Source organism: Paroedura picta, chromosome 8, assembly GCF_049243985.1.
Source record: "Paroedura picta isolate Pp20150507F chromosome 8, Ppicta_v3.0, whole genome shotgun sequence".
Classification (NCBI taxonomy): domain Eukaryota; kingdom Metazoa; phylum Chordata; class Lepidosauria; order Squamata; family Gekkonidae; genus Paroedura; species Paroedura picta.
This window is the reverse complement of record NC_135376.1, coordinates 68,225,777-68,244,169: the sequence shown is the minus strand read 5'-3', so window position 1 is coordinate 68,244,169 and position 18,393 is coordinate 68,225,777. Positions and strand designations below refer to the sequence as shown.

The 18,393-nt window shown below is 42.0% G+C and overlaps 1 protein-coding gene across 9 annotated transcripts in view; it reads right to left on the bottom strand.

Annotated features, from left to right (window-relative positions):
- Window positions 1-7,326: 7,326 nt before the first annotated feature.
- KNDC1 (kinase non-catalytic C-lobe domain containing 1) overlaps window positions 7,327-18,393 on the bottom strand; it is an 83,176-nt gene continuing 72,109 nt past the window's right edge. For 5 of the 9 annotated variants that reach the window (XM_077350199.1, XM_077350201.1, XM_077350203.1 and 2 more), the window contains 5 exons: window positions 17,621-17,771; window positions 9,604-9,726; window positions 9,403-9,462; window positions 8,008-8,165; window positions 7,327-7,833 (listed from right to left, as the gene is read on the bottom strand). In XM_077350199.1, the coding sequence (XP_077206314.1) occupies window positions 7,602-7,833; window positions 8,008-8,165; window positions 9,403-9,462; window positions 9,604-9,726; window positions 17,621-17,771 (724 nt within the window). In that variant the 3' untranslated portion in view covers window positions 7,327-7,601. Of the gene's footprint in view, window positions 7,834-8,007; window positions 8,166-9,402; window positions 9,463-9,603; window positions 9,727-17,620; window positions 17,789-18,393 lie in introns of those variants that run through there. The other 4 variants (XM_077350205.1, XR_013233662.1, XR_013233663.1 and 1 more) reach the window with 4 other exon arrangements.

The following is an 18,393-nucleotide window of genomic DNA, read 5'->3' as shown; positions in this document are numbered from 1 at the left end:
TAATCTCGTCCAGCATCCTGATTGGGTTTTGAGAGACTTCCTGCTCCTTTGATCACACTTCCTCCCTGCTTGCCTCCAGGACAGAGAGAGAATAAACACAGAACAGTTAGACAGTTAGGAATCTCTCTCTTTCTCTCTCTCTAGCCTTTTTCTGTGCAAATGTCATTTCTCTTCACAGTAAAACTATTTTATTCTTCTTAAGCAGCCTGCTGCTCTGCTCTAGTTTGCATAGTTAGACTCTGCTAACTAATCCAATATTCTGGCCAAGGGTGCAACACTTGGGGTTAAGCTCAGGAGACTTACTTCTGATTAACATGTCTACAACTGGGCTGGCTGAGAGACGGAGTAGATGCACCCAAGCCCACATCCAGCAGTGATGGGCATCTTCTTATATCATCTTGGTTATCAACAGCTCTCCTAACCTGAAGACAGCAAGATTCTGTACTTCGGCATATTCAGTAAGCCAGAAGAGCATGGCCCAGTGTTTTAATAATTTTTTACCACTATTATTTATATAATATTTTCGCACGGATTATCTGTTTTATGCATTCAATGTCTGTTATGTGTTGTTGATATCACAGGCTGTAATAGTAATAAACCAAACAAATCTTCTAGTAATAAAATTTGACCCAAGCAGAGCATCTTAGTAAGGGCTCAATTCACATTTTTGTATTGCGGTTCCTGATCTAACACCTTTCTGTTCTCTGGCAATAAACAAAAACCTGATGGGTGACTTTCAAGGGTGCAACCAATCTCCATATTTAAGACCAGGAATTTCCCTCCAGGACAGAGTAATAAATGATGACTGAATAGATTAGTTTTGACAAGGACTACCTTGGAATTTGCTTCAGGTAAACCTCCCTCCACCCTGAAAAATTGATTGATTCCCTCCCTCTCTGCCTCCTTCTTTATTCTACTGCAAGAGATCACAGGTCTGTTGAACCCACTATGTCCCATGGAATCCACCTCCAAAATTATATTTGCTTTCTAATTGGGGCATATTGTGTTCTGGACTCCAGCAAGGGCTGAGTGGTGGCCCTGAGTTGCCCCAGAAATTTGCCCCTCCCAAACAATGCGATGCAGTCATCAGTGTGTCAGACTAGGATCTGAAAGACCTGGGTTCAAATCCCCGTCCTACCATGGAATCTCACTGGATGACCTTGGGCAAGTTGCTTTATCAGCCTAACTACCCTTGATTGTGAGGACAAAAGGAGACACAGGAGGCAAAGGCTGCACGTTGCTTTGGGTCTAAACAAGATTAAATAAAATGGGTTTGGACCACTTTGGCCTCTATAGCTCTGAGCTGTAAACTGCTATATCGGGCTTGCTGGGTTCGTGATGGCCCTGGAAGGGTTTCCCAAATGGGTGGGAGTTAATCAGTTTTTATATATTTTTAAAATTTGTTAACATTTATCAGGTGATATGACCATATATGGTCTGGTCAACCTCCCCCACCTTCCCAAATCACCAATGAGGGGCCTGGAGATGGTGGTGGGAAGGGGAGCAGCCCTGGGTGGGCGTGTCCACAGCTCCGCTTCCCAACCATATTCTACATGATTGTGCCACTTCTGGGGTTTCTCAAAGCCTGAAGAATGTTTCAGGGGCTTCCCAGTGGTAAAAATGTTGAGAAAGGCTGTGCTATACATTGACCCAAGGAGGCTAACATTGCAGCCTTGCCACTGTAGCCAGTGATTAACTACCTGTGTTGGGATGACGTACTGTCCTGCTATGTCACAAACAAGAGCCAATGTGGTGTGCCATGGGTGACCTTAGACCCGTCACATTGTTCTCAGCTTGAGGGAGGCAGGCAATGGCAAACCACCTTCAAATGCCTCTTGCCCAGATCTTGGGATCTCCCGGCTACATCGCATCATACGAGAAAGACATAATAAAACAAATGAGACCGACAGCATCACACAGACGACTATCTAATCCTTTGCTGAGCTGCAGCCAGTGATTTTGAAAATGTGCCTGAGCAATGGGTTGGGGAAGGTTTTCATGGGCGGGGTAGACTTCCCCCTCCTTCTCCCAAGACGAAACAACATGTGCTCCAGTGTGCTAGAGGGGAGTTAGTCCACAGCCAGCCTGTGTTGTGCTAATACAAACTGATGGCTTGAAAAAGCCCCCAAGTGTATATTTGGTCTATTTAAAAGTTCCAGTGTTTTTAAAAGCATAATTTATGCCTGCCGAATTTTGCTTTCACTCCTTCTGATTTATTCTAATAATAATGGGACATCTGGATACAGTATTCTGCCTGCTGCTAGATCTCTTTCCTGTTTCTTCAGAACTGTTCAGGCTCTTTAGTGCCACCTCTTGGAAGAATGTGTCATTACAAATATTCGACTCTGCCATTTCTCTTCCCTATGCTCCAACCCTGAGCCACTAATATTTTCCTCTCCCAAGTCAGATTTACAGTCTCAATGGATTTCCCCCCCTGCAGTTCTAATGCCACCTTTTCTTCCACAGTGTATCTCCTCTCTCATCCACCTCAGCCGTTTTACTTTATTTTGGTCAAATGTTTTAGCAGAAAGGCTGGTTTTCTCACTGTATTAAATCCATTATTTTCTTTAAGTGACACTTAAAGGCTTGAATCCAGCAGTGCAAGAGGAATCAGACAGACCTGGCACAGATCTTGCGTGATGCCTAGCACTTTCCTCCCTACATAGCCTAGTGCAAGAGCACCAGCACAAGTGGAGGTTTTGCACTGGATCCAACCATATAATGTTTAGGCTTGACTTTGAACTGGATCTAACCCCATAAAGTTTAGAACTGATGAGGCAGCCTTTTAACTACAAAATCCCATACCGAAGAAGTAACCAACTGAATTAGGAGAAATGTGAAATAATAAAAAGAGTGAACAAGTGGATGCAAGTAGAGTATGTATCATTGCTAAGAGCAGAACAGATAAAAGAGGGATGAATGTCATCACTGTCATGGCTAGCTATGCCATTTGAGAGCCAGCAGGGTCCCCAATATCTATAGCAGGGGTAGTCAACCTGTGGTCCTCTAGATGTTCATGAACTACAATTCCCATGAGCCCCTGCCAGCATTTGCTGGCAGGGGCTCAGGGGAATTGTAGTTCATGAACATCTGGAGGACCACAGGTTGACTACCCCTGATCTATAGGATACCCACACATGGACAATATTGGATAAGAACTGGCACAGTTCTTGCTCAGCTGCAGATTCTCGCATAGTCTAATCTCAGTCCAGCAATGCTCTCTCATTCAACCTCATCCATCATTCCTGTACATTGCAACAACAATAGAAACCAAACACAAGCCTCTTTCAATTTGCAAACACCATTTTGCCTTTGATTACATTTTAACCTCAAAAAACTCAAGGGGGCACAGGTATGCTTGGCTCTTCACAACAATCCTGTGAGGTACGTTAAGTCTGATTATGACTGGACCAAGATAATACAGCAATCTTTGTGACTGAGTGGGGACACTCCAATTGGGACTTGTGAGTGTTCCCTTTGGAATCAAGTGAGCTGCCCATTAAAATGGTGTTGCATTCATGGTTGGAACCTTGCATCCCATACCAGCTACTGGAGCATTACTGAGGAATGTAGATAGAAGCAAAGGTTGTCGGGGGATACAGTGCTTCAGCCTCGGACTAGATTGTAGGTAGGGATGCCAGTTCCCAGATTGGACCTTAAGATCCCCAGGAATTATAGCTCATCTCCAGATTAAAGAGATTGGTTACCCTGGATAAAATGGCTGCTTTGAAGAGTGGGCTCCATAGCATTATATACCACTGAGCTCCCGCCCTGTCCCAAATCCTGTCCACTCCCAGCACCTCCTCCAAAGTCTCCAGGTATTTTCCAACCCAGAGCGACCCTACTTGTAGTGCTATGTTTCAGTGACACAGTACATCATTTGTATGCAGTTAGAGTAGCAGTACTCAACCTTGTGGACCAATGGTCTATCAACCTAGGTCTCACATTCAGAGATGGAGAAGCCATCCTTCTGAATGAATATCTGAGGGGTAAAGGAACAAGTCTGAGAATGGGAAGCTTCCAGGAGACACAGGTTAATTGTAGTTTGGTGGTTGGGAAGCTCAAGTTCCTAAAGGACATTGGTCTTCACACTTTTGAGGGGGTTCAGCTGATCCTTACTGACCAGGTTAAGAGTCAAGGGGTTAGAATGGACTCAGAATGGCTGATGGAGAAGCAAATTAATACAGTTTAGCCTGGAAGATGGCTTCCTATCTTGACTTGGCTGATCTGGCCACCTGGATTCATACCGCAGTAACACTGGGTGCTTTCACTCATGTTAAATAATGCCTTTTAAATCAACTTCAGCAAGTGTTTGCAAGTGGATTTTGCACTTTAGCACAGTAAAATTCAGTTGCAAATTGCATTATGAAAGTGGGTTGACAGTGTGTTATTTAGTGTGTGTGTGGAAGCGCCCACTGTAACTAGAATACACTTCTCTATATAGAGGCCATCGTGGAGGAAGATTCCAGCTAGAGCTCTCACCTTATGGCACTCTGCTTTGCAGGTGTCAGCCAACCCTCCTCAGACTTACAGTTGCTCATCTAGGGCCTTCTAATTAGTTCACACAGTCTAGCTGTGAATCTGGGAGGGGAGCCTCAGTCCTCCAGAATGTTCCATGGAGGCAGCCCCATGATTGGTTGGGAAAGTCAGGAGGTTACTTATGTAATACCATTTCTGTGTCTGACCTGGATGGCCTAGGCTAGCCCAATCTTGTCATGCATCAGAAACTAAACTGGCCCCAGTTTTTATCATGATGACATTGTGTAAAGTTAAGTGAGAGAGGGCTGCAATCCAAGTACATGTCTGGAGAAACAGTGGACAGCCAAGGATGGTGGGTAGAAAGCTATACAAATTATATTCTCTATGGGTCTGAAGATGGGGAAAAGGAGCTGTCACTATAAAAAATTATATGGCCATTTGTTGACAACCAGGGGAAAGGGGGCTGTCTTCTTCAAGGGAGCTTCTTTAGTGGTATTCCATGTTATTTGTTGATGACAGATGGTCAGCTCACGGCCATTATCAGGGTAAAACTGATAATTGTCAATTCTTCCATTTTTGGTTTACCCCCAGAGCAAGGAAATTTGAATAGTGGAAGAGGGCAAAGAAAAGAGGTCTAAGAACCAACAAAACTTATTCTCACTAAAAACTGATTGGCTTGGAGGACCGTGGATATGACATAAATGTATTGATGTTGCATACCACCTCAGACTTAGTCACAGTGATGACACAAAGATAAAGCAGTAATGGGCTTATTTTAAAATTCTCTTTGCTTATGATACTTCAGCATACCAAGAAGGTATATGGCCTTGTGTGAGTGGGGATGCTGGGTGTGGAAAGAACCATCAAGTCACAACTGACTCAGGGTGACCTTTTGGGTTTTCAAGACAAGAGATTTCAGAGGTGGCCTGCCATTGCCTTCCTGAGTTCCTTGGTGGTCTTTCATCCAAGTAAAAATAACCAGGGATGACCCTGCTTAGCTTCAGAGATTGGATGAGATCGAGCCATTCAGGTCAGGGCACTGAAATGGGTGGATATGTCTTATTGCAATCTTAAGACAAGATTTCAATAACCCCCCTCTCAAAAGAACATTCCAGGAAGATCCAAGGAGACATGTTTCCTTTCTTCTCTTGGACCATGAATCACAGATAAAGTGCAGTGGCTAGTGTGTTTTGTAGTTCTGCATTAATATAATGGATTAGCTTTGTTTATTTTAATATAATTTATATAATGATTTAAATGTAACATTTCTGGTAATGTATTTACTTTTATGCTGGTCTTTGACTGTAATGAATAATTCAATTCAGTTACTGATATAAGCAACATGGCTATTAAAATTGGTATTTCAGACACTTGCATCTAGTGCCTTTAGGAACTGTTGTGCTTTCAAGTTTTATTAGTGGATTTAAGGAATACATAAGTGCTTGGTTAAACATATGGCTGAGTAAAAAAATAAGAAGCAAATTTAATAATGAAACTGAGAATACTGCAGCCCCTTTACTGTAAAATGGTTACTGTGTCCATAAAAGCAAGATGTAATTCAAACAGATGTACTGTTTGTGTGGTCAGTACTTATCTGACTAGGCAGCCAAGGGTGGTAGCTGGTGTTGGTGCATGCACAGAAATTAGTTACCCCAATCTCTGATGTGGTCTCCATAAAATGGATGGCTGAAACTGGCTTCATGATTTTGTAAATGGAATTTTGAATGCTTCTGCAGCTGCCACCTTCAATGTGGCAGAGACCCATCAATGGAAGGAGGCACCATGGTGACACAGAAAGTACATGGAAGTAAAGAGAACATTGCAACTGGTTGTTGTGGGTTTTCCAGGCTGTGTGGCCATGGCTGCTGACTAAAAAAATATGACATACTTTGGCATGGAGAGATTGTCATCTTGCCATGTACTAACTCTGAAGATGCCAGCCATAGTCACTGGTGAAACATCAGGGACTAAAACTACTAGAGCAGTGCTTCTCAACCTTCCTTATGTAGCAACCCTTCAATACAGTTCCTCATGTTGTGGTGACCCCCAACCATACAATTATGCAAGTGTTCTTTCACAGGAATTAAACCGAAACTGACCAATGGCGTGAAGATCCATTGTTCATGATTGTATATAAATTGTTTTTTTTCCGGAGTTTCTCAGTTCAGTTCTGCCTCTTGTCCTGCCGAGCTGTGCTGCCATCTGGAGTGCCTGGTGGGAGACTGCACTGGGGGCACTGCTGGAGCAGCTGGCGGCCAAGCACAGGCTCCTGCAGGAGGAGAAGCAACAGCGGCAGCACCCCCGCAGAAGCTGTTCGCCCTGCTGTGACCCCTGTAAAAGGGTTGTTCGACCCCCAAAGAGGTCCCGACCCCCAGATTGAGAACCACTGTACTAGACCATGGTCACACAGCCCTGAAAACCCAGAACAACCAGTAGACTCCTACTGTGAAAGTCTTTGACTATTCACAGAACATGGCATGGTTGTTGATTGCCTCTATCCAAGAAGCAGTACGAGAATATACATTGGGGGGGGGGATAGGCCAGCCAATTTACAAGTGTCTTTTTAAAAGATAAGCCTTTGCAGATGCTGCTCATAATTGGTCATTCAATTATTATTCGAGCCATGGGGAATTTACTCATCATTATTTAGAAATATCTTTCTGCATCAATGACAAAAATAGTGCCAAATGCACTCCAAAAAAAGGTCATATATATAAATTCAAAAGATAAAAGGAAGCCTCAATAGAAACTATATATTTTATGGGAGCCATGTTCAGACCCGATATAAAATACAGTTCATATTCTCTCATAACCTCTCCCCTCCAAGACAATACAAACAGGCAGAAAGATTTGTAAGGTTACATTTATTTATAGCTTCAACAAATTCATCCCAGGGCAACTTACTACTATATAAGGCACTAAAACATTACATTAATTTTTCCCTGATTTGCTTAGAGCTTTATTGTTTTTTTTAAACCAAGACATATAAATGTCAGTCAATATGATTTTTTTTCAAAATGGCAACAATTCTTACTGAAAATTGACATATGTCAGTCTAATAATTGACCCAGGAACTGGAATTCTTGTAATCAAAAAGGTGAAGAAGAAATAAGCATAAGCAACTACTGAAACATTGCCTTCATCCTGTATAATGTGTCCCTAATTTTTCGGGACTGCTTTTCAGGTGGTGTTTGGTGGAAGTTGGCATAGTTGTCAGCTGCTAAGACAGAAATGTCGGCATTGTTAAAAGAAGCTATCCTTTGTCTTAAGCAAGCCTGCAGTTGGTGGTCTGGAGGGAAAGTGTAGAGATTTTCTTGAAATGCGTGAACCTGGCTCACAACTTTTGAAATATTTCTTTGAAGAGAAAAGACACAGGAGAGACAGATTAGCTTGAATGCTGATACAGGAAAGAACAAAAGTATTCAAGTCATCAGCAACCTGACTATTACACAAGTTTATATACTATATATTTATATTCAGAAATGTTGCTTAAAATGTTTACCATAAAATGAAAACTGCTCTCCTTACCTAAGTTTAGCCCACTTGTAAGAGCCATTCCTCATAGTAAATCCTCCCGTTTCAAGTTGTTGGACATGCATGGCCAGAACATGAGCTGAGGGAATTGTTGGCGATGTCTTAAACCTTTCTCCCTCCATTAAACACAGGCTGTCACTCTTTAAAAATACCTAACATAGTCAGCATAGAAGCACATGCTAAAATATCATCATGTGGAACAAAAGATCTGTCTGATGCTGGAAAATTCTTTGCTTCAGAACACTGTAAATAACACACACTAAATACTTTTGTTTGTAAGAGAAAATCTATTTAGAGCAGGAAATAATGACTATGAGTCATCTGGGGACAGATTCCATGCTAGTGTGCAGTGAAGAAAACACACAGCCATTTTAATGTGGCACTGATGGAAAGCCATCAAGACCTGCCATTCTGGGCTATGGTGATTGCTCTGAACTACATCAGCCGACCATGTGTTTGTAAACTTGGTTTCTGTCAAGTAACATTTGGCAGCAATACAATCAGAATCAGGGAACTCCAACCCGCCTAGTGACCCAACATCTCATTTAAGTTTGGCCCAGTCATATCTTTGACAGAAGAAGCCAGGATTGGGTTTCATCTAGAATTCATCCCAGAAGCTGCTAGGAGAATTACTAGGCTCTATAAACAAAGAGGTATCTGGGGGCTAAATGCATCTGTTCAAATGAACTCTAGTCCATGCAAGCTTTTATCTCAATAAATCAGTTTGTATGGTCTGAAGGCACGCTGAAGCATTCTGGCTGAAGCTAAACAGGCATGGAACTGAACTGAGGCCTACTGGGATACTTTTTTAATGCTCATTTTTTACTGTAACCAACAACCACAGCTGCTCCTCTGGCATTTCAGGCTTACTATTAGCATAAGAACATAAGAAAAGTCTTGCTGGATCAAATCAGTGGTAAGTATGTGCAACAAGAAATACCAGTATGGTACTGGGATTCAGAAAATATTTGGGAAAGCTTAATTTATTTGGCTCTGAGGCATTTAAAGGGATCGAGATCCCTCTCAATGCCTGCTAAACTCTCTCTGCAGGGAGAACTCTCTCTGCAGGATGGGCTTGGGGTCCATGGAGAGGCTCAGTTTGACAAACAGTTGACCTGTCAGAGAGAACTCTCTCTGTCGCCTCCCTCTTAATTTGGAAGAGATTGATAATGGAAAATAAGAATACTATTGTGTTAACGGCATCCTTCTTGGAACGGTGAAAATGGCAGTATTCTACAGGCAGGTACCTTGCTACTCTTGACTTCACCATCCTTTAGTGTCAACTCTGACAGTAGGTGTACCACTGTACCATAAAACGGTCTATAGAATCACTAGGCTGAAGGTGGTTGCTGTACCTAGCCACAGTTTACATTAGAAGTTTCACTATACCTCAACTGCCTTGAGTTCTTCCATTATTTCCGACACTTTAGATGATAAAAACTTCCAAGCCTTAAAAGGAAACAAAATAGCACAAATTAAATTTTACCCTCTGAAGATTAGTATTCGAGATGGAGTACATGATTTTGCCTGTTCAAAATATTACAACTACAATTCCTATGTGAACAGCAAAGTACGGAATTAGTTACTCACCGGCAATTGCCGCACAATGAGATTTTCCAGGCCTCTTAGGATTTGGATTGCCGTAGCAAAATTTCTTTGCTCATAGCAACATTTTGCAATAAAGAGAAATTTTGATAGCAAGCTCACCTGCACCTGAGAAACAAATTACATTAAATATTTTACCAAGGTATCATTGCTCAGCGCCAACATGTATAAAGCGTGCCTTTTGGCTGAGTTCAATGCCTAATATGCTCTTAGTAAATTTTTTGTTAATGTGCTTCAGGATTCTGACATAATAAAGCAGCTGAAAACAGCCCGGTCATTTAAATGAGTTGAAACATATTACTGAACAGTGACCAAATTTAAAAGTAGATTTTTTCCCAATGTCAGGCTAGATTTGCCAATTTACTAGAATTAACAGTCTTGCTTTATGAGTCAAAACAGGAAACACATTTTTATGGTATCATTATCCTGTGAAATTCTCAATCTTCATCAAACTTGGTGCTCAACAGTAGCAAAAATTGCTGCTTTCTAATTGCTTGTTTGCTAGTTGCCAATTAACAATGATGTGCATTTCTGGTAAACAGGAAAGCTATCAAAGGAACAACTAACCATCTTCCTGCTTTGCAGACTGAGCAACAAAACAATCAGAATTGTTATCTTGTTGAAGTTGATGCTGTTATCAAAATGCTATAGAATTCTCTCTGTTCCAAATTCTCTAAAGGAATAGATGGGGTAGAAAGACAATATGCCAGGACTGAGTCTCCAAGAAGATCACCTAATGAAAAGTTAAGGAATAGCACCCCTGAACTGACAATTTAATTAGCAGTGAGAGATATGAAGGATTTGGGGCTCCTGAATGGGCAAACTGAAGACTGCTTGCACTGCGGGGGGGCCAGACCACCTGATATGAACCTGCCTTACTGGATCCGGCAAAAAATTTGAGAATATTACTTTGATTCAGTAGCCCATGGACATCAAAGATATGCAAACAAACACACACACACACATCCAACCAACACCACCACATCCAAACACATGACCTGTTCACATTTATCATTATCCCTACTCACTATCACAGACATGAAAGGAAAACAAATTGCCCTTAACACTGGCTGATAAAAGAAAAGAATGGTAAGAAGATAGATGAAAGGATTGCTACATAATATCAAGAGGTGAGAAATTGTTATTCTCCAAAGAAATGATCGGCATTCTGGAAGTTAAGGGACTGCTATCACACACAGGTATATGAGGCAAAAAAAAAAAATGGATCCTGGGGAAGCCAACTTGGGAATACAAGTTTAATCTCTCCCTTTTAAAATATGAGGATTGTTTATATTTGGATGAGATCATCTGCATCAACAGAGGCATATCAAGTACAGCAAAATGCCATGATCTGATGATATATGCAAATCAGATTGTCATATTACTTGATTGCCTAAAAAATTATCAGGACTGCTCGTTATATGGAACTAAACAGTAATGCTTGCTGTGATTCTAAAGAAACATTAGCATGATGTTCCTCTATGTCAATCACACTTTTTTCTTCCATTTCTCCAACATAGTATATTTCTTTTCTACTTTATCCTCATATCAACCCTATAAAGGTTAGGTTTGGCTGTGTACAGGTGACTGACTCATACTCCATGAATGTCAGAGAAGTCTTCCAGAGATTAGAAGAAGCATGATGTAACAGTCTCATCCTAAAAATACATCATCCCAAGATGTTCATTTTGATCATTTGTGGTGCAGATAAAAGCATAAACAAACAGTCCCAATAAAGGCAAGCAGAAAGTGTGGCATTCTGGGGAAACAGCACCGCCAGGCTCTTGTAGCCAACTGTCAATCAAGCTCCTGTTGACTTACTGGAGGGCACCTGGTAATGGAAGGTTTGCTGGGTGGCTCAAAGGAAAGCTCAGAAATCAGTATAGCCACAATAATTTATTTTAAGCATTTGTATCCTAGAACTTTACTTCAGAAATTGGTTCTCAGTGAAGTGGAACAGATATAATTAAAGTGATAAAACATAACTCCTACAGAAACAACTGCACAAAAAATCAAAACAGTTGCAGACTGAAAATGGTTACATTCATTTTTTAAGCTGTTCTGTGATTTGTTTTTAATCTCTGGCTGGTATTTTTTTTGTGTGTGTGTTTTTTTTGTAATGCTGAGTTTTAAATTATAACTTTTAATGCTATGTTTTATTATGTTACTAGCTTCAAAGCCCATTTCAAAAAAATGGGCTTTGAAAGGGGGGAAGGGGGAAGGGGAAGGGATGGAGAACCCGCCCACAGCCTACCTTATCCTGGCATCCTGGGCTCGTAGTCGGCTTGTGGGGGTGGAGAGCTGCTCCGGTGGAGAGCAGACCCTTGTTGAGAGGGGAGAGGCCCCTGGCTGTGGTGGTAGAGAGCTGCCCCAAGGTCCAGGAAGGCTTCTTGATGCGGTGAGAGGCCTTGGAGGACCCCGGGGCAGTGGAGAGGCCCCTCCCCACCAGGCACATCAGCAGAGAGCTGCCCCAGGGTCCGGGAAGGCCTCTCACCATGGCTGACCCAGGGGCAGCCTAGGTGAGGAGGAGCGGGCCTCAGTCCTCGGCACAGAGGAGCAGGCACTGCAGGCAGCCGTTCCAGGTGCCATTCCAATCCGGAAGTGCCCAGCTAGGTCAGCTCCTGGTGGCAGGCACTCCAGGGGCCGGCCCAATCCAGATGTGTCCAGCTTTGCTGGGCATGTCCGGATTGGCCCGCTGACCTGGACACCACCCAGATACCATCTGGACAGGGTGGTCCTATACGACCCAATCACAGCCACCTACATGGCTGTTTTTAAAATATAAGAGCCACTAATGGTAAGAATTTTGTAAACTGCCTCAGGCAGGTACCCTAGGAGAGGTGACATAAATTTTTCCTAAATAACTAACAAATAATGCAAATAAAGAGGCCATACTGACTTGGCAATTCAGTCAAGATGAATAAAAGAATCCAGGGGCTGGGTTGAGGTAGATATTTGCATTTGTTCCTTAGAATCATAAAGTTGGAGGGTACCTCCATGGTCATCTAGGCCAACCCCCTGCAGATGCAGGACATTTATAACTACCTGCCCATCCACAGTGACCCCAATTCCCCCCTTCCCCGTCCCCAGAATCCCTGATCAGTCTGGTCTGAAGGAAATTCACCTGCTGACCCCAAAATGGTGATCAGTATTTCCCTGGGCACGCAAGAAAGGACTACAACAGCCAAGCTCAGACATAATCCCTTCTGCCCACCCACTTACAATCTGCCTAAATTCACACAATCAGCATTTCTGTCAGATGTGCTTAAAAACTTCCAGAGAACTCACCACCTCTCAAGGAAGCCTGTTCCACTGAGGAACCGCTCTGTCAGGAACTTCTTCCGGATGTTAAACCGAAAATTCTTTTAAATTAATTTCATCCCATTGGTTCTGGTCCAACCCTCTGGGCCAACAGAAAACAACTCGGCTCCATTCTCTATGTGACAGCCCTTCAAGTACTTGAAGACAGCTATCATATCACCTCTTAGTCATCTTCTCTCCAGGCTAAACAGCCCAAGCTCCCTCAACCATTCCTCATACGACATGGAGGTCAAAACCTGCACCATTTTTGGTGCTCTCCTCTGGACTTGCTCGAGTTTGTCTACATCCTTCTTCAGTTGTGGTGCCCAAAACTGAACACAGTACTCTAAGTGAGGTCTAACCAGAGGAGAGTACAGTGGGATCATCGCAGCCCTGTTCGAAGCTGTTCTCACAAAGCAGTAAGATCAGGGCTCTGTTCACCTCACCTACCTCACAGGATGCCCTGTTGTGGGGAGAGGAATTGTAATCCACTTTGAGACCCCCTTTGGGTAGTGAAAAGCAGGGTACAAAAACCTTCTCTGCCTGTTTCAGGAACTTCCTAGCTGGGTTGGTTTAGTTGCTGGCTACATACAGCTTTTCTGAGCCAAGGTGAGTTGTACCTGCAACTCCAGGGTGGGCCCCATTGCCAGAAAATATGATAATAGAAACAGGCATAAGGTGCAAGACACAATTATGCTACACTGTAGTCTCCCAAAGAATCAACAAATGGATTATAATATGCAAACAGCTCAGGGGCATCTATCAATTTTCCCTAGATGTTCTTCTATCATGGCTAGAAAGCTGTACCAGCTTCATACTTTGCCAGCACTTGCAAAACATGCTATTACAATAAGGAATCTTTAATGGAAGACAGAATCATGAATGAATCATGAAATTGAGAGATGGAATCATGCAGCCATGTCATGGTGGCTATCTTGGGCACAGCAGACTGGACCAAATGAGTGTGAAATAACATTCTGTAAACCTTAACATTCATCGGATATGGCTCTTTTAATCTCAAGATGGGGAAAAGCTCTTTGCTGGCAGGAACATACATACAAGAGAAGATTAAATATGAATTCTTATACCTAGTTCAGAAAGTTGCAAGAGTACTTTTGCAGATCTCGTTTATTGACAAAAAATTATGTTTTGCTTGGCTTAACCCCACCCTCATCCCCATCCTAACACCTGCCATAGTACAATAGATGAGGCAGAAGATCTCCAGGAAACAGAAGATACACTGCTTCTGCCCTCAGCTCCACTGCAAGGCAAAGCAGAAACCAAATCTAGATATAAGCCTATCTCTACTTCCATACTGAAATCCCACACAGGTGATTGGGGAAGATTGAAAGATGACTTTTATTGCACCTTTCAACAGTTGCCCCTTTTTATAATCTTCAAGGGGGGCGAGCTCTGTATCTAACAGTACATATATAACTTTGTTCCTGTATTTTGACCTCAAACTCTAAAACACATTTTGTAGAATTCAGTCATAATAGTCCAATATTTTAGCTTGTCTCTCTCAATCCCAAAATCACAGCAACAACAGATGATCAAAAATATTATGCTGTTTTATTTTCCTCAAAACTAGAATTTTTAAACTATATATATGTGAGTCATAATGCCTCTCAGGAAGCATGTCAATAGAAGGATACAAGACACCCACTCCTCATTTCCACCCAAGGACTCGTGTAGATGGAAGCAGCTGTACTGGCATGGGTGTGTATGATACGACCCACTCCTTCCTGGAGCTGCTAGATCCCTTGATTGTCAGAACCACCTTTTTAAAAGCCCTTACAGGCACCTACTGAGGGAAGCAGAAGGTGGGAAAGATCTGCCTCTACAAGCACCTTGCACAGGATCCAGATCAGAAACAGTGCTAGAATTATGTGTTTTTCATATCTGGATCTTAAGAAGTAGTGATTAGAAGAAGAAGAAGAAGAAGAGTTGGTTCTTATATGCCGCTTTTCCCTACCCGAAGGAGGCTCAAAGCGGCTTACATTCGCCTTCCCTTTCCTCTCCCCACAACAGACACCCTGTGGGGTGGGTGAGGCTGAGAGAGCCCTGATATCACTGCCCGGTCAGAACAGCTTTATCAGTGCTGTGGCAAGCCCCAGGTCACCCAGCTGGCTGCATGTGGGGGAGTGCAGAATCGAACCTGGCATGCCAGATTAGAAGTCAACACTCCTAACCACTACACCAAACTCGCTCACCAAACTGGCTTAAGAGCAGAGGTTTCCAATCTGGAGAGCCAGGTTTGATTCCCTGCTCCTCCACATGTGGCCAGCTGGGTGACCTTGGGCTTGTCACACAGCAGTAACATCAGGGCTCTCTCAGCCCCACCTCCCTCACAGGGTATGTTTTGTGGGGGGCATGTTTTGTGCTTTGAGACTCCTTTAGGTAGAGAAAAGTGGGGTATAAAAACCTACTCTTCTTTATAGCTATTTCCAAATGGTTTGCAACATCCTCCTTCTTTCTTCCATTTACTCACAATAACCCTGTGAGGTAGACCTTGCTGAGAATGTGTGACTGGCCCAAGGTCACCCAGAAAGCTTCTACGGCGAGAGATGCCAGACCCGTACCCTGGTGCAGGCAGGGGTCCTCTGGCTTTGGGTACTCCTCTCTGCCACTGGCCTACTGGCAAGAAGTTGGAAATAAGAAGACAAGACGCACATAAAGGTTTTATCCACAAACCGGGGCATCACCCCTGATGTGCCTATGTCACTTCCAGGTTGTGTAGGCATGTCGTGTTTATTTCCAGCTTCTTCTCCTGGTAAGTTCACCCCATTCCACACTGGCTGGTTCCACAGACTTGGCAACCCTATCTATGTCAGAGTAGGATTCAGATTTGAATGTCCCAGATCCTGTACTTTCAAAGGGCTTTATATATATTACCACAGTCCTGTAAGTCAGGCTAGTATGATGCATATACAGCAGAGGGGTGGGACTGAAGGTGTGAGAAGAGGCTTGCCTAAAACCATCTAGGGACTTCCTCTTTTGCACCATTTGTCATCGTTCTATTTGAAATATCTACACAGATATTTGACATGTAACATCCCCTTTCAAACCATAGAGGCTGAAGTCTAATCAGAAGAAAGGCATGCAATTAAAGCCAGCTGCAAGGAAGCCAAAGCCAGAAAGCACAAACTTTTGCTATACAAAACTTCATAAACCCTACATAGAAATACAAGCATTTGAGAAAAATTTAAAAAGCATACATATCAGAAGCAATTATGGATTTAATTAAGCACTGTTTTACAAATTAAATTTAACAAAGCCTTCTGGCACTTAATGAACAAGAGCATTTTGTTTGTAAAAATCCTTTGGCATCTAATGTCCCCAGAACAGTTTGGAAGGCCCACTTTTTCCTCCATAGCTAATTTGTTTTTAATGCTCAACAGCCTCAAGATTTTCTTCCCAAATTAAATTATTGTGGTTTAGGCTCTCTGTAACAGCTACTGGGGTAGGGAACTTGACTGGCGTTAGGAAATAAAAGATGTGTGGGGAAGATTGTGTGGCCTTTTGAAAGATAGACCTGGTGATATACCTTTGAAAGATAGACCTGGTGATATACCTTCTGTCAACTTTATGGCAGCATGTATATCACAGGTAGCATTGCAAATGCACATCAAAGTATTGTAACAATTCAGTTCCTTAAAATGATCAGAAAGCTGGATGAAGAGAATGATCAGAAAAGTCATTTATCTTGAAGTGTAGGATTTAGAAAATCAGAGCTTTGTGAGGTACAGAGTTCTTCCGGTATTCCACTATAAGATAATTATTTTATTATTCTTCCTCTAATTAGCAAATACAGTTTCATTGTAAAACTCCACAGTATAGAGGGTCTTAAAAAATTTAAAACAGCTTTTGACACTTTAGATCAGGGATAGTCAACCTGTGGCCCTCCAGATGTTCATGGACTACAATTCCCATGAGCCCCTGTCAGTGTTTGTTGGCAGGGGCTCATGGGAATTGTAGTCATTGAACATCTGGAGGACCACAGGTTGACTACCCCTGCTTTAGATAATTACTTTGGGCAAAGCTCTAGATAGCAGGCACATGGAACACATTTGAGTGCCGTGATCTAATACTTTCAAATTGGAATTTCCTCCATGAGTATCCTTTTAGACAGCTTCCCTTTTATAGGATATGTGAAACAGGGCATTATAATTATTTTATAAGTGCATAATGAATGAATCAAAAGGGAAGTAAAACATTCTCTCCTATGGTTAGTAGCAAAAACCCAAAACAAACAAACAAAAACACATCTGTTTGACTCTGCCGTGATGATGCTAATTTTTAATACACAAATTAGATTGCACAGATTGGGATATTTTTTTGCAAGAATGCCCAACTAAAGCATAATAAAGGTCTTGATTGAATTTCCTTTATCATAAATGGCAGATTAATTATTTGAACAAGTAAAAACAGTTACTTGTTTGGGGGATTTTACCCATACTCTGGAACCCCAACAAATCAAATTTAAAGGGTTAAGTTTAAACTGGAATGAACAGAATCAATGGAGACTCCTCAAAATTCTAGAGAGACATACAGATTATGTACATTTCGGAGATGTTAGAGAAATACGAGACTTCGAAGGCTTATATGGTAGATATTTGGGTGTTGAAAAACATAATGGCTGACAAATGTATTGAACAATAGAAATAAGAACCAGCCACAGCAAAGAAAGAAGACTGCAAACCTTAGAATTGTAACTGGTCACAATTTCAGCTGCAACCCACGTACTGACATTGTCTGCATACTTTAAGAGCTTCAAAAGGTAATCATCCTGGACACAGTCCTTCGCAAAAAGGTTATAGGAATGAGTAGGCAATGTCTCAGAGGCCACAGCTCTGTAAAAAACAAGCATCTACAAAACTTAAATGTTAATTTAAAAACATACAAGCAGAGGCCCACCTATTTGAAAGGAAAATTATAGGACTGTATTCGAATACCAATAGAAAATGACTGCAGACGTATTTCTTCTCCTCTCAAAGTACCTGCTGATCCCTGGAAAGAGTATGCCTAAAGATGTTGGTTTATGGAGGGCAAAAAGCCCAGACATTTAAAAAAAATCATGCAGATTCTGCACCCAGCATCATCATCTTGAGTCTCCATGAGAAAGGTGGAATAAAGAGCAAATAAATTTGATGATGATCAAAAGGTACTGCTAGAGGAAGGTGAATATGAAGAACATCAACATTCTCTAGTGCCTTTCATTGGCCACAAACATGGGCCCAACTGGATTGACAGCTTAGGATCAGGTGACTTGAAAAGAAGGGAACACTAGAATATTAAACCAAAACCATCACAAGTTTGCATATAAATGAATGAGTGCCAGAAGTCTGAGAATTTTGTCAAGCTTCTGACCTCCAAAACCCTTAATAAATTACCTTAACGTCTCTGATTAATAACATACTGTTAGGTCAGGCAGGGTAAAAACTAAGTGTATCAAAATCAGCTGCTGTTTCTCTA